This window comes from Lontra canadensis, unplaced genomic scaffold (assembly GCF_010015895.1).
Source record: "Lontra canadensis isolate GAN:19392208 unplaced genomic scaffold, GSC_riverotter_1.0 scaffold92, whole genome shotgun sequence".
In the NCBI taxonomy this organism is placed as follows: Eukaryota; Metazoa; Chordata; class Mammalia; order Carnivora; family Mustelidae; genus Lontra; species Lontra canadensis.
The window spans coordinates 7466867-7480352 of NW_022631086.1; the positions used below are offsets into that span (position 1 = coordinate 7466867).

The 13486-nt window shown below is 45.1% G+C and overlaps 1 protein-coding gene across 2 annotated transcripts in view; it reads right to left on the reverse strand.

Annotated features, from left to right (window-relative positions):
* The window catches only part of EZR (ezrin), a 50262-nt gene that overhangs the window by 17930 nt on the left and 18846 nt on the right, over positions 1-13486 (reverse strand). The window contains exons 3-6 of one of the 2 annotated variants that reach the window (XM_032836475.1): positions 7003-7086; positions 1994-2089; positions 914-1188; positions 201-284 (exon numbers count right to left, since the gene is read on the reverse strand). In XM_032836475.1, the coding sequence (XP_032692366.1) occupies positions 201-284; positions 914-1188; positions 1994-2089; positions 7003-7086 (539 nt within the window). Of the gene's footprint in view, positions 1-200; positions 285-913; positions 1189-1993; positions 2090-7002; positions 7087-13486 lie in introns of those variants that run through there. The other variant, XM_032836476.1, reaches the window with a different exon arrangement.

Here is a 13486-nt window from a genome sequence, read left to right on the forward strand (position 1 = left end):
AAGCAAGGGAGGCTTTAGCACCCAGGAACAAACACCTGGCTTTAAGATAACTCCTCCGAGCAACTATTCCCTTTCACCGCTCTGCCATGCTGGGGCTGAAGCCCAAGGCAGTGGCTCCAGAAGCCAACCACCCTGAGGACCCTATCTGGCCTCAATGCCAAGGCAACCCTCTGGAGAGACAGGAGCCAGCCAGCACTCACTTGAGCATCCCGTGGTGCTCGGCATGCCACACCTGGATCCGGTCCTCCCACTGGTCCCTGGTGAGCTTGTGCTGGTCCATGACTCTGAATTGCAAAGAAGGCACAGGACGGTCACCACAAAGGGCCAGAAGAAGCAAGCAGCAGGCCACCACCCACCTGCAAACCTTGAGTTTTCTTTCAAATGAAACCACCACAAAGAGTGTTTATACTTCCTAATATGCAGCATTTTGGAAACTAACAATTTGAGAATTAGGATCTAGAATGAGACTTATCTAGTCTTGCTGGAAAAATTTTTAAAAGGCATTTTATATTTTAACGGGACTCTTCTTCCAAGATGGGTTTAACTTATGTGACCATTAGTGAAAAAAAAAAACAAAACCAGATTTAATGCAGCCAAATCATTATACACCAGGGAAAGCTAAGAAATGTGATTATGTATATAACACAGCTGCTCTTCCGTCCCCTTTCCTGCTATGTTCTTTACGACAGACCCTATACAGGCAGATCAGTGCCTGATGGGAAGGCTATGGTAGGTCAGTACCTACTAAAGGCCAGGGCATGTGCCGAAGCACACAGATTAGAAAGTGCTACAGTCCCCGCCTCAAGGAGCACCTACCCTTGCGCTTGCTGACTGCTTCTGCTAACACATACCACCTATGCCCTTCAAGGATGCAACCACTGCTCTCATCCAGGCCTGGACATCCCTTGCTCACCTTTGGGGGATCAGCCGCTCAGAGCTGAGGTACCCAGACTTATGTGTTTCTTTATTATAGTCTCCAAACTTGGCCTGCACTGCATAGGAGCCCAGGAGCACCGCAGTCTCAGGAGGGCAGTAAATCTCATCGCTGAGAATTCCCTCCTTCACTTGGAGGAAGAAAAGCTTCTGTGTGATGTCCTGGATGAGCTCCTCAGACACATCTTCAGGGTAGAACTTGGCCCGGAACTTGAACTGGAGAGGATTCTCCTTTCTCACCTCCTGTGCTGACACCTGCAGGCCCATTTTTAGAAGATAACATTTACTCCAAAGTCACCTTTTAGCACATATGACAAAAAAAGGCCAGCTGAAGTCCTACTGCTCTCCTTAACTGAAGTCCAGCAGCAGGCAAACGGTGACCCACCAAGCCACCTAGTGCTGGCCCCTAACTTCTGGGGAGATGTTCCTAATTCCAGAGAACTCAAATTTAAAAACAGCCTGCCTAGGGACCTGTGAACCTGGCATCTGTTCCACGGCCAGTCAAGCCGTGGGACATGGAACTTACATTTAAAAACTACTCACGTTCCCTCCCTTCTGATCCCTAAATGCCCCCAGACTTACTATAGTAATATGGGAGGAAGACAAGGGTTTGGGAAAAGGGACATTTTCAAATTGTGTGGAGAAAAGACATTTAAGCTTATTGGTTTTCTTTAGTTGTTAATGGAATTATTTAGTATTTGGAGTTGGAAGATAATCTATCACAGGTTCAAACAAAGCAGTAACAGGTTCTTACAAAACAGTGAATGATTCATGGTTTATAAGATTAACAATCTCATTGGGGAAAAAGAAACTAAGGTCAACTAAAAGCTACACAATTAACCATCATATGCCCCAATGAGCGAGAAGTAAGGAGAAATGCCAAATCTAGTTTCCAACCAGTATCTCCCATTTACTGGAAACCTGCAAGCTTTTTTGTCTGTAAAAACCTTTACACAAACAGTAAGAACAAACCACAAAAGAGTGAGGTGCTCCAGTTTCAAAGCTAACAGAGCAGACAAACAATCAAACAACAGCCTGTAAATAGTTAACTCTGACTTACCTTTTTATCAAGTTTCAACCAGGTAGGAAATCCTTTATTATCCACATACTGGAGGCCAAAGTACCACACTTCCCGAAGGCCGATGGTTTTAACCACCTGTGCGAGAGAGACGGGGGCAGGGGCTGAAGCAGCCAGGAGAGCGAGGTGCTGGCCGCTCAGAAACGCGCTGCACACCTCTCCTACACCAACCTTACAGGAAACCCAATCTGCTACTAGCAGAGGCTATTCCCCCCAAAGCTGGGAACAATTTATTTTTAACATGCACTTGAGAGGATTCAGGACTAACTTTAAATCTCAGAAAACCTCAAGATCTTATAAATCTTGTAATTTCTCACTCCTACTCCTCTGTACTCCATTAACTTTCCCAAGGAAAGACACCCAGCTGAGTTAGCACACCATCAGGCCCCACCCGGGGACACCAGGAAGTGTGTGTCCCAGGTGTGAAGGTCTCCTGTCAGGAGTGCCCACACGGAAAAGGTGTTGCAAGTCAACCAAGTGAAGCAAAGCAACCCTCGCGTCTCCGCTGGTTGCCCGTCCCTGCTTCTCAGTCATTTTGCATAGGCCTCTGCTTAACTAGGAAGAGGGAAACAGCAGTCCCTGGAAAGGTGGGAGACAGACGGTGTGAGCTACCAGGGAAAGCAGGGAGATAGGGGGGCTATGCTTCACACATGCCAAGGGGTGACTGCAATTCTTCCAACCTCCAGAAATTTGAAATTCTGATACAGGAAGGTAGAATTCAACCCTAGGTCATAGCAAGGATTTTGTATTTTAAAATTCTCCTCAGGGTCACCTGGGTGGCTCAGCTGGTTGGGCGTCCTTGATTTCAGTTTGGGTCAGGCTCTCAAGGCCACACTGGGCTCTGTGCTTAGCAGGAAATCTGTCTGAGATTCTCCATCCCCCCACCCACCCTCCCCACTGCCCCCCATCAGGTAGACGTGTGCATGCTTTGTCTCTAAACGAATAAATCTTTAAAATAAATAAATAAATTCTCCACAGTACCAGAGGAAGTCTCCTATGGGCCGTTACAGACCTAATCCCACATTGGTTATTCTTGTGTCTCAGAAACAGAAAAGCAAGCTGCTGGGGACACTTGTTCAACATCACCACGACCAAGTCCCAGAGCTCTGCTGCAGTTTCAGTCCCATGACATACAATGCTAAGCCTTTATAAAAAGGTTACCATTCTTCAAATGCAGGGCTTCTATCACATTTAGAGGGTAAGAGGTCTGAACACATGAGAAATGACAAATCAGCTATCTGAAATACTTGCTTAAATAAAGTCTGAAATTCCAAATAAACTCCTGCTCTAAGCCAGTTTCCTCATCCACTGGGGGACCAGATGCTTGCGGGAGCTCCAGGGGGGTCTGTTCACCACACACCAAAGGGGGGGCCATGGTTCCATCATAGGATGATGTGGAAGAACTTGGACTCTGCTGTGAACCCTGCTACGTCTTTTTAGGATAGCTGATATGAAGACCCGGTTTTCTGTACCCAATCCTGCAAATTTCTCACTCCTTATAAATCTCCATCTCAACATTTGGATATAAAACCTTCCCTGCCTTCCTCTTTGGATTGTTCCAAAGTTGCACAAAAAAGCCCCATATACGTAAGCAATCTAGTCCTATATTCCATCCACTGAACTGTAGCCTTAGCCTGGGTCCTAACTGGTTGAAATGATTTCCTATCTGCTTGACTTCCCTCCCCACCCCAGTCACTCTCGCTCATTTCCATGGCCACAATGCAGATGCCTCTTCTCTCTCTATGATGTGGCCAGCCCCCTACACGAAGCAGAGCACAGACTGTGGAGCAACACCATGGTCACGACCCAGGGCTCTCACTCACTCAGTGACAAGCCTGTCCCTAGGCACCCTGATCTGCTAAGTGTCTCTGTGGCATCTTCATCTCATTCCAGGATAACTGTCTACAGCATGTTTCAAAGCCTTACTTCTATTCCAATGGCTTCCCCCAAATGGCGCAATTGAATTTAACCTGCTTTCCTTCAGTCCCTTCTAAAAATCAATGCTAAAGCCCTCCTTACAAGGGAAATCCAATATTCCTGGAAAAAAGCACCTCACCATTCCCTCCAATATCCTTAGCTCACCCTAAAGCTGATATACACCATGGAAGCAGAATATGAACAGGGGTGGGGTCTATTTCTTTATCTCTGCCTCAGTGGTGTTTTAAATGGCAATTTTGGAAAGGAAAATGCAGGGACAGGTCTACTTAGCTCAGTCAAGTGGCAGCTGATGATGGAAACAATGGGCACACTGAGTCACGCCTTCTCGCCACCTCAGGAACTTTGGGCGGAGAGGCACTGCTAGGCCCTCCATGGGATCCCTGCATTGAGATTCAAGGCGTGGATAAGCCAAGAGCACTGGGGCAGGGCCGGGTCAGTTACTGCAGACGAAACTGAAGTAACTCACGAGATGGAAGGGAAGGTTCAGACTAATCTATCTCTGAAGTCTCTTTCAGCCCATTCCATTTAAGGACCATGTTCTAGTGACTGGTAGTCTGGCCCATGAACAACTTTCCCAGACCTAGAAGGTCATCAGGTGAGCAACAGAGAAAGGACACAGTCTCTAAAGACATAAAGAAGAAAACATGCCCAGCCTGGTTGGGGTGTGGGGAAAGAGCCCCAGAAGGCACCCAGGGTGTCCACTGAGAACTGTCCTGACTACCCCGAAGGTGGGATGTTCTCTGTGCCATGTGTTACCTTGGGAGGACATGGAAGGATCAACAAACGGATCTTCAAAGAGACAAGCATAAATAAGGAGGGCTGGACAGCGTGAGCGGCCCCTGCCCCGGCCCCAGCCAGCTAGAGAACCTTGGGCAATTCTTGTCTCTCTCTGGGCCTTGATGTCCTCACAGACTTAGCCACTTCCCAGGTCGGCTCCAGCTTTAACGTTCTCAGATCATGTGGGATTTTTCATGATGGGTACACCGAACTGTAAAAAACTCAATGGGAACTCTGTCAAAGAGCCTTGTGATCCAGGCCTTGTTGCCGAAGGCGGAGTTCAGGGTCTCTCTGTCTCCCACCACTTCCCTTCCCAGTAATGATTGGTGGTGGGATGTCATTATCTGTCTTGCGGGGGCTGGCCAAGATTAAGGCAGGAAACATGACTTGGGAACAGAGAGGTCAAAGTGGGATTCAGGGGGCTTGACGTCCTGGGGTGGGGAATAGTAACAGGTGCTTGAACAGGATCGTTCACGCGACCAACAAGCTTTGGGATAATTTAGATACTGAGCTTATCAAAACTTGGCATGCTGAGTGGATTTACGTAGTTAGCACTTTTTAAATAACCCGTGTCTACTAAGTTCAGGGTCCATTTTTTGTACACCCATTAATCTAGCTCCATGCTACTGGCAGGAGATAATCTAATATAAGAAAAATACCTGGCTTAAAACCAGTCCGAACAACAGACTAGATGTGACTGTTCAGCATTTAGGAACACAGAGAGTTCTACCCATACAGCTCCCTGGATGGAGAAGTGGAGATAATCCTGGGCAATACGCAGCTTCGGGCCCAGCACACGAGTGGGCAGTTAACAACGTCTACAGAACTGAACCATGCGACTGGAATATTTGAAGAAGCAGGCAGGCTTCTCCAGCTCTCTCCACTCCTCTCCCCTTCCAAAGGACCCCAAGGAGCAGACAAGGATCTTCTAAGAGATAGCAGCCTTTCTACCCTGAAAAAATACCATGAACTCCTGATGGCCTCTTCCTGTATTTCTGAGAAGTAACATGTGAATGGAACAAGGCAGACGGAGGCAAGGGCAATAAAGTGGCTGAGACATTAAAACTCTAACCCACCTAACCTAGAGTTTCCATCTCTGCTCTAAAAATTGCTTGAGGGCAGCCTAGCACTCATTTATATGCAAGAACTCTGGGGTGATCGAGGGCCTCCTACCCATCCCTGTTCTAACCACTGACCCACATGGCATTCAACTGGCTCCATTTAACTTACTTCCGGATTGTCTTTCAGGCGAAACCTTTAGATTTTTGTCCCAAGTCCAGCCTCACCCACCGCAGTAAATGCCTTTATCCTTATTGGGTAAGGCAGAGCCAGGGATGACCTCATCACAGCAGCAGAGGGAGAGGGGAGAAGGTGTCCCCTCCTAGGGCAGGAGGCCTGACGTGCACACACCGGAACTGGGATGTATGTATGTGTGTGTGTGTATGTGTGTGTGCCCACTGGGTGCTCACTTTTGGGCTAAGAAGGAGGTTTATATCATCAAGCACAGAAGGGAATCACGAATACCTTCTAAATCTGCTGGAATTCTACCTCCCACATTTCCTAATTGGCACCCACTCCCATTTCTGGGTTTGGTGCTAGGGTACAGAACATCACCTCCCTTATGAGCAGGGCCTCTCAGCGAGGCAGGCTATAGCTCAAGGGACCTGTAAACTCATGCCTGCTCCTGTTGCCCTCTTGGATCCTTCTCCCCAGAGCAGAAGATCTTGTTCTAAAGCTTGGAACTGCTCCACGGAAGAGTTATCACAGCCAGCTTTCTCGGTGGCTCATGACTATCCAAACTCTACATTAACCTTCAGGTCTCAGGAAGAAACACTCGGAATGTAGACGTGCTTTGGTGCCCAGCTCACGGAAGAGCATCTGCTGACACCTGAGTGAGCTCACAGATGCTGCAGCTGGACATGGAAGCTACGACCTGCTGGGTTCCAGCCAGGCCCTCAGGCAGTGTCTGACCCTCGCTGCACCCTGACCTGCCGACCAGATGGCAGGAGACGCCTGGGGTGACCCTTGGGGTGAAGGGATGGGAGTCAGAGTTTCTGGATATGGCACTGTGCTGATAAAGACTTCAGAGCTTTTCCTGAATTTCCTCTCACAGGGCTGTGAGTGTTTACAACATGTGAACCCCCTGAAAGGAGGGAAAATGTCCTCCCCTATGAAAAGAAGCAAGCAGCAACCAATACACTCAACAAAATGCTTCAGATTTGCAGAAGTATTTTTCCTAATTGGGAATTCTCTCTCCTAAGCTCATAGAGACCAACCTGATCAAAAAGCTGTTTTCCTGTTGTATTTGGCTGGATGGCGAACTCCAGCTCTGCATCCATGGTGGTAACTCGGACGTTGATCTAAAAAACAAAACAAAAGGAATTATACTTAACTGAATGTTCCTTCCTTGTAATAATCTGAGCCTTCCACAAAAACTCAAAGCTACTTAGCAACACGGTTAAGAGTAAATTCCTCACTAACATCCATTCTCATGCTGTCACACTCACACACACACACACACACACACACACACACACACTCACGCACCAAAGCCAACGGCAGACAGCTGCTAAGTCCCAGCACCGCACACAGTGTGGACTCAGATATGTATGCCCTCCCTGCTTTAACAAGACACATTCACACTTCAGTCTAGGTGGTTTTTCTACAAAAATACTTCGATAACCATTAGCGTATTTTCCCATGTACCAGCTCCTATGGACGCTTCCAACGGCCAAGGAAGCACCAGTGGGCCGGTGAGCCTCCTCAAGGATTCCGACCAAGGCGGCAAGTGAAAGGAGGAGAGAAGGAGCAACATACCAGCATGTTTAGAAACAATGGAAACTAAACAGTGAAAAGAGAAATGGTCGTACAACTGAAGGCGCATCAGAGAGAGTATCCTGCAGTAATTTCAAACGCCAGTGATGGTGGTGGTAGGAACACGGAAAACTGCTTCAGGAATGAAAGACGTGACAAAAAACATGGTACCCCCTCACTACAAACCCGTGAGAGCCTGTAGGCAGAGGACAGAAGTAAAATGTGGGGATGGACGTATCCTGGAATGGGCAGGTCATAAGGAATGGAGGCAGGGGTGAGGAGGGGCCTTAAAGAGGTCTCTAATTCCCACTCAGCTTTTTGTTTTTTAAAAAATTCACTTCAGGGTAGTTCAAATTTACCTCTTGAGAAAATTCAAATTTACCAGCCTATGGAAAACAGAAAAATCTACTTTAAATCACTGTCCCAAAGGAAAACAGCATACCCACTAATGCTTATGATTAAGAAAAGTTTGCTTTAAAAAAAAAAAAAAAAAAAAAAGAGAGAAGAAAAGAAAAAGAAATGTCTGCTTTTAATCATTTTTCAAGTAAAATACATAAGTAGCAAGACAGACATATACCCTGAAATCTTCCTGCTTGGATGCAAATATCAAGAGGACAGAGTAACAGGACTAAAACTTAGCTGACAGAGGCCCAAGTGTCCAGCCAGTGCAATACACACATCCAGTGCCCACATTAGTCCTGACTTTAGAAACAAAATCTGCCTTCACGGATTGTTTCTTCTAACCCTCAAGACTGATTAACTAAGAGATACTATGACACAAATCCACCCTCCTTTAAAGGTTCTCTGGGTGACAGTAAAGAGAAGTGAGGTATAATTTTCTAGAATTTCAAGAAAAGTCTCCCCTCCAATCCCCTCCAACAAAAGTCTCCCCAAACTTGTAAATCTCAAGTTTACAAAGATGAGGCATATTTTAAATTCTTCAATTATATTAAAATATAAAAACTTCAGTTTCTTTTCTTGCGGGCAATAATTTTTAAAAAAAGTCACAAAGTGGCCGTTATGAAGCACAAAAGATACAGCTTTCTCAATTATGGCTCCAGATGCACATATCAGAGATGAAAAAGCAGCTCCAGGGGCACCTGGGTGGCTCAGTTGCTGAGTGTAATTCCCAGATTTGATTTGAGGACACATCAGAATTTTTCTTCTTTTCAAAAATGTCACTAAAATTAAAAGTCAAGTTAATTTTATCAATATATGTGTATATTCACGTATGGTGTATGCTCTACAATCCTGAGCTAAGAGGCTGAGATGAGAGCAGTCATGAACCTAAACAACACGTGGGAGAGCAGTATGTTGGTGGCCCGCAGCCGAGCTGCTCTGCGTCACGGCTGTGCTGGGTCCTGGACTTGTGACTACCCTCACTAGTGTTTCTCACACGGGGCATGACCAGCACTCTGGGTGCAGGTGTTCCTTCTGCAAGACTATCTCAAGTGCATCCCTGAGCCTACCTACTATACACAGGTGTCCTCAGTCACCAGGGACCTAAAAGTGCCTCCCACCACTTCCACACGCTGAGAAAGGAGGTTGCTACCCAGACTAAGGACCACAGCAGGGTGCTGACTTCATCAGAAGCAGGTTGAGGAGTTCCATGTTTGTAGAGTCTGTTATGATTACTTTCAATTTTATAGATCTTTAATAATGAAATACAGCATAAACTTGTATCAGTGTTTAAAATTCAACTTTTACTCAGATGACAGGACCATTTATATACATATTTTGGTCCACTTATTCAGGACTTTAAAAGACATCAGACTTGAGCAATTACGAATCAGAAATTTAGGATCAGAAGAAATCAAAATTGAACAGTTATCTAAATCTCAACCCTCCCTTTTTGAGAGAGACAGAGAGAGAGAACGCGCATTAAGTGTGCACATGCACTTGCTCTCGAGCACACTCCCATGAGCAAACAGGGTGGGAAGGGACAGAGGGAGAGGGAAAGGGAGCATCTTAAGCAGGCAGGCTCCTCGCCCAGAGCAGAGAGCTGAGCTGAAATCAAGAGCTGGACACTTAACCAACTAAGCCACTCAGGCACCCAACTCTCCTTTTAAATTATCTTTGAGTTTCCAAGGTAAGCAATTGTTTTGAGACTTGGATGGAAGCTGACGCTCGTATTTGCAATGGTACACAGAAATACAGTGGGCCTGTATGGTCCTGCGTGATAAACGTGAGGATGGTCCCACCAAAAAACCAGAGGTCCATGGGCTTAAAACATACCCCCCCACCCCCAAACCATGTGCAAAGGCTGAAGAAAAGAACACATGTTTTGTAATTTTTATTGTCTTGGTATTTGCCCCCAGATCACACTTACCAAAGGTAACACTTGCTGAAGGTAACAAAATCCCAAAGTAATATGGGGCACAGGTGTATATACAGAATATGCAGTCAGTCACTGAAATCGAACTCCAAAAGGCAGTGTTTCTGTAAGGCCCGACAAAACACTGAAAACCTTTTAAAATAAACATTCTGCCTTGTCTGCGGATGACGATGGTGACTGAGTTTAGTTTTGCTCGCACACCCCCGCTGCATACATGCGTACATGTACACATACACGCGCGCATGCGCTCGCAGTTGACAGCGTAGATGGTAGTTTAATTCAGGTCTCCTTCACATGCTACCCCAACTGAAGCCAAGAGCCAAAGCCATATTGAAAGTTCTAACATAGGAGGAACCAGACTTAACTGTACCCCACCAGGTGTAATGGGAATTCATAAATAAGTCAGATAATGGAGCTAACAACAGATTTTTAAACTCCATAGATTAAAAATAATGAGGTTCTTCTTGTTATATACTATGTCACAATTTTAGAATGAAACCATCTTAGACCCAAGTCAAAGTACTTTAAATAAAGATGCCTGAACCCATGCAAGGAAATGAGGTTCTAATGAGTATAACGCCTATTTTCCATACTGGCCACATTTAGCGGAAAAATCTTTTTGCCCTAGTAGCCTCACTTAGTAGGGGAGTTGTGCTTTCATTTCAGTAAGACAGGAGAGTTTCTGATTGCCTAGAGTATCAGTATATGCTGCTGGTCTGTATCTGAGAGAAATGTTTTAAAAACAAAAATTGGAATGAACTTAAATTTTATTTCTAAAATAAGAACAAAACCGGTCAGTAAAAATTCTTCAATCTAACTAAATGCCATGCGTGCTTTTCCATGACCGTGACTACTGTTCCCCAGGTATATACACACCGCACCTCTAGAGAATGCATAGGTTGATGTGGGAGTTTAACACATAAACCTATCTTTGCCTTAGTTAATGAAGTTAATGAAAACCTAATTGTAATGTTGTCTCTGTCCTCCCTCTGCTTAATAATCTACTCTTTAAAAAATTCTCTTTGCTGTTCTTACGGATTAGCTCAGACCAAGACTGGGACACCACAAGCCAATGAAGCGTAATAGCTTCGTTTCACTGTTCCCAGCCTGCCCCAGTTAGTGGGCACCTGGCATGCCTTTGGGGCTCACTCACTCTACAAGGACCAATCAAATACTTACTGGCTGCCCTGAGCACGAGGGAGCCCTGTGACAAAAGGACTCAGACCTCCACTGACCTTCACACACTTACGACAGAACAAATAGAGGTGCGCAGGCATCTAATAGCTCCCATTCACCATAGTTGTTTCTACATAGGCCCAACTACTAGAATCCCTAGAACAGGCAGCCTTTCAAACACCTGAGTTTCTGGGCCTTAGCCCAAGGATCTGTATTTTTTAAAGCCACGCAAGTGAGGACGAGCTGATTCAGGGATCGCTGAACGGAGGCAAGAAAACACAGTCGGGGGCCTGGGTGTGAGAACTGGTGCTGCAGCCAGAGCACTTCCTCCCACCAGGCCTCACCCCCTTTAACTGCAAGCCAAGGGTTTGGACTGTAAGTCCTGAGGTCCTTCTGCCTCTGACACGGTAGGTCTAGAGTCCAACAGCACAAGGGGAGGTGTGGGGGTGCGATTAAAGCTAGAGCTGTGAGAACAGGCAGGCCCACAACTCCTTTTTAGGAAGGTGTGAATGGACTAAAAAGATTCATGAGAAAAATAGCCAATTGTGATATTATTAAAAGCTGGCCAGGAGACTGTTTTCATGGGGAAAGGAAAAGTTCACACCTGTCTTCACATTTCCAGGAGGGAAATGCAACTCTCCGGCTGCAAACAGGTAAGTACAGGTTTCACTGCTCCAAAGAAACAGGCATCTCTTTTTCCAATAGGAGAATGTAAAGGTAAATGTGTTAAACCATAATCTGTTTTTTAAATAAACTCAGTAACAATTCACTTTTAAACAAAAAATAAATCCACTGTCCCCTTTGCTTACTCTCCCCAAAACCTGAGAAATCATGAGCATAGACCTGACAGCAGGTAGGGGTCAGGACCCATCTCCCCAGCCATCCCAGCCAATCCCTGCCCAGTGGTCCATCTTGAAGAAAGCCACTTCCCCTCATCTGTGAAATCAAGCACTGTAACTAGAAATGTTCTATCTGTAAGGGAGCTCCCAACTGTAACACTATGACTTAAAACTTATCTGAGTGGCTTCTGACACCATCCAACTCAGTGGCTATGCTATTCTCTGGAACATCATCTAACTTTCACAGGGAGAGGGACAAAGGCGATACAAAGGGGGCTGTTTTGAGGTCACATAAGTTAAGGTTGATTCTGTTTCCTTTAACAGGAAGATTTTTGAGTGTCTTTGCTGTGTTAATGTCTTTGTCACAAAATCCCAGAATGCTATCCTAGTCAGGATAGAAGTTTCTTCCAATATCCCGAAGGACCAGTAGGATAGTAGTTTAATTTTATCAAATTAGTAGTTTAATTTTATCAAAATAGTATCTAAAATGCCTTCTAAGAGTCTGAGAGATGTGATAAAGAGCTGACAGTGAAACACTGTGTTTTACTTCCAACCCATGTGTGACTGCTGAACTTCTGGCTGCCAAATTACCTCCCAGTTCTTTCCCTTGTTTCGGTAAATAAACCTAGCCATGCACTTTTTCCTTTGGGAAGTGCCCATTTCCTCCTGAGACACTATAAAGAAACGTAGTTTAAGATTACCTCTCCAATCACACTTTTTACAGATTTAACTCATACTGTATTAAAGACCAAGAAGGAAACATTCAAAAGACAAGTTTCTCCACAAACTTTACAGGCAAATAAGTGGGAAGGTCTCTGAAGACAAGGCAATCAGACCCAATTTTTGTAGCTAGAATGCGGCAGGGGGAAAATTTAGTGATTGTCCTACAGACTTAAGACGCAGGAAAACCATTTAAAATAGAAACGAAAATACAAATGATTGCTTTTTAATGTTTGAATTTCAGGCAGTGGATTCAGTGATAACAGTTAGTCCCAATACTATCACACCTGCATTTACTCAAAAATTAGTCTGAGTAGAACTATCCAAGCACCACCAAGATTACATTAAGAGCCTGACCTTTCATAATCACTTAAAAATGTCAACGCTGTTTTCCAACATTCCAGCCCTCTTCCAAAGGTGCCACTTCAGCAACTTCCAACAGCTTTCAAATATTTGGATAAGACCTTTCAAATACTTAGAAATGCTCTGATAGGAAGTAGATAGAGTAAATGTTCTCCCACAAATGGGGGAAGCAGGGCAGTGGGATAAGGAAAAATTCTCACAAAAGATAAGTGAGTTTTAACAGTTTTCTGAGATGCTATTTTGGTTTATGTAACTGAATAATTACAGACTACTGTATTTTGATTTTCATGTTGAGTCATTATGTGCTTTTTAAATTAACATATAATGTATTGTTTGCCCCAGGGGTACAGGTCTATGAACCATCAGGCTTACACATTTCACATCACTCACCATAGCACATACCCTCCCAAATGTCCATTACCCAGCCACCCGATCCCTTCCTTCCTACCCCCAGCAACCCTGTTTGTTTTGTGAGATTGAGAGTTTCATGGTTTGTCTCCCTCCTGATCCCAT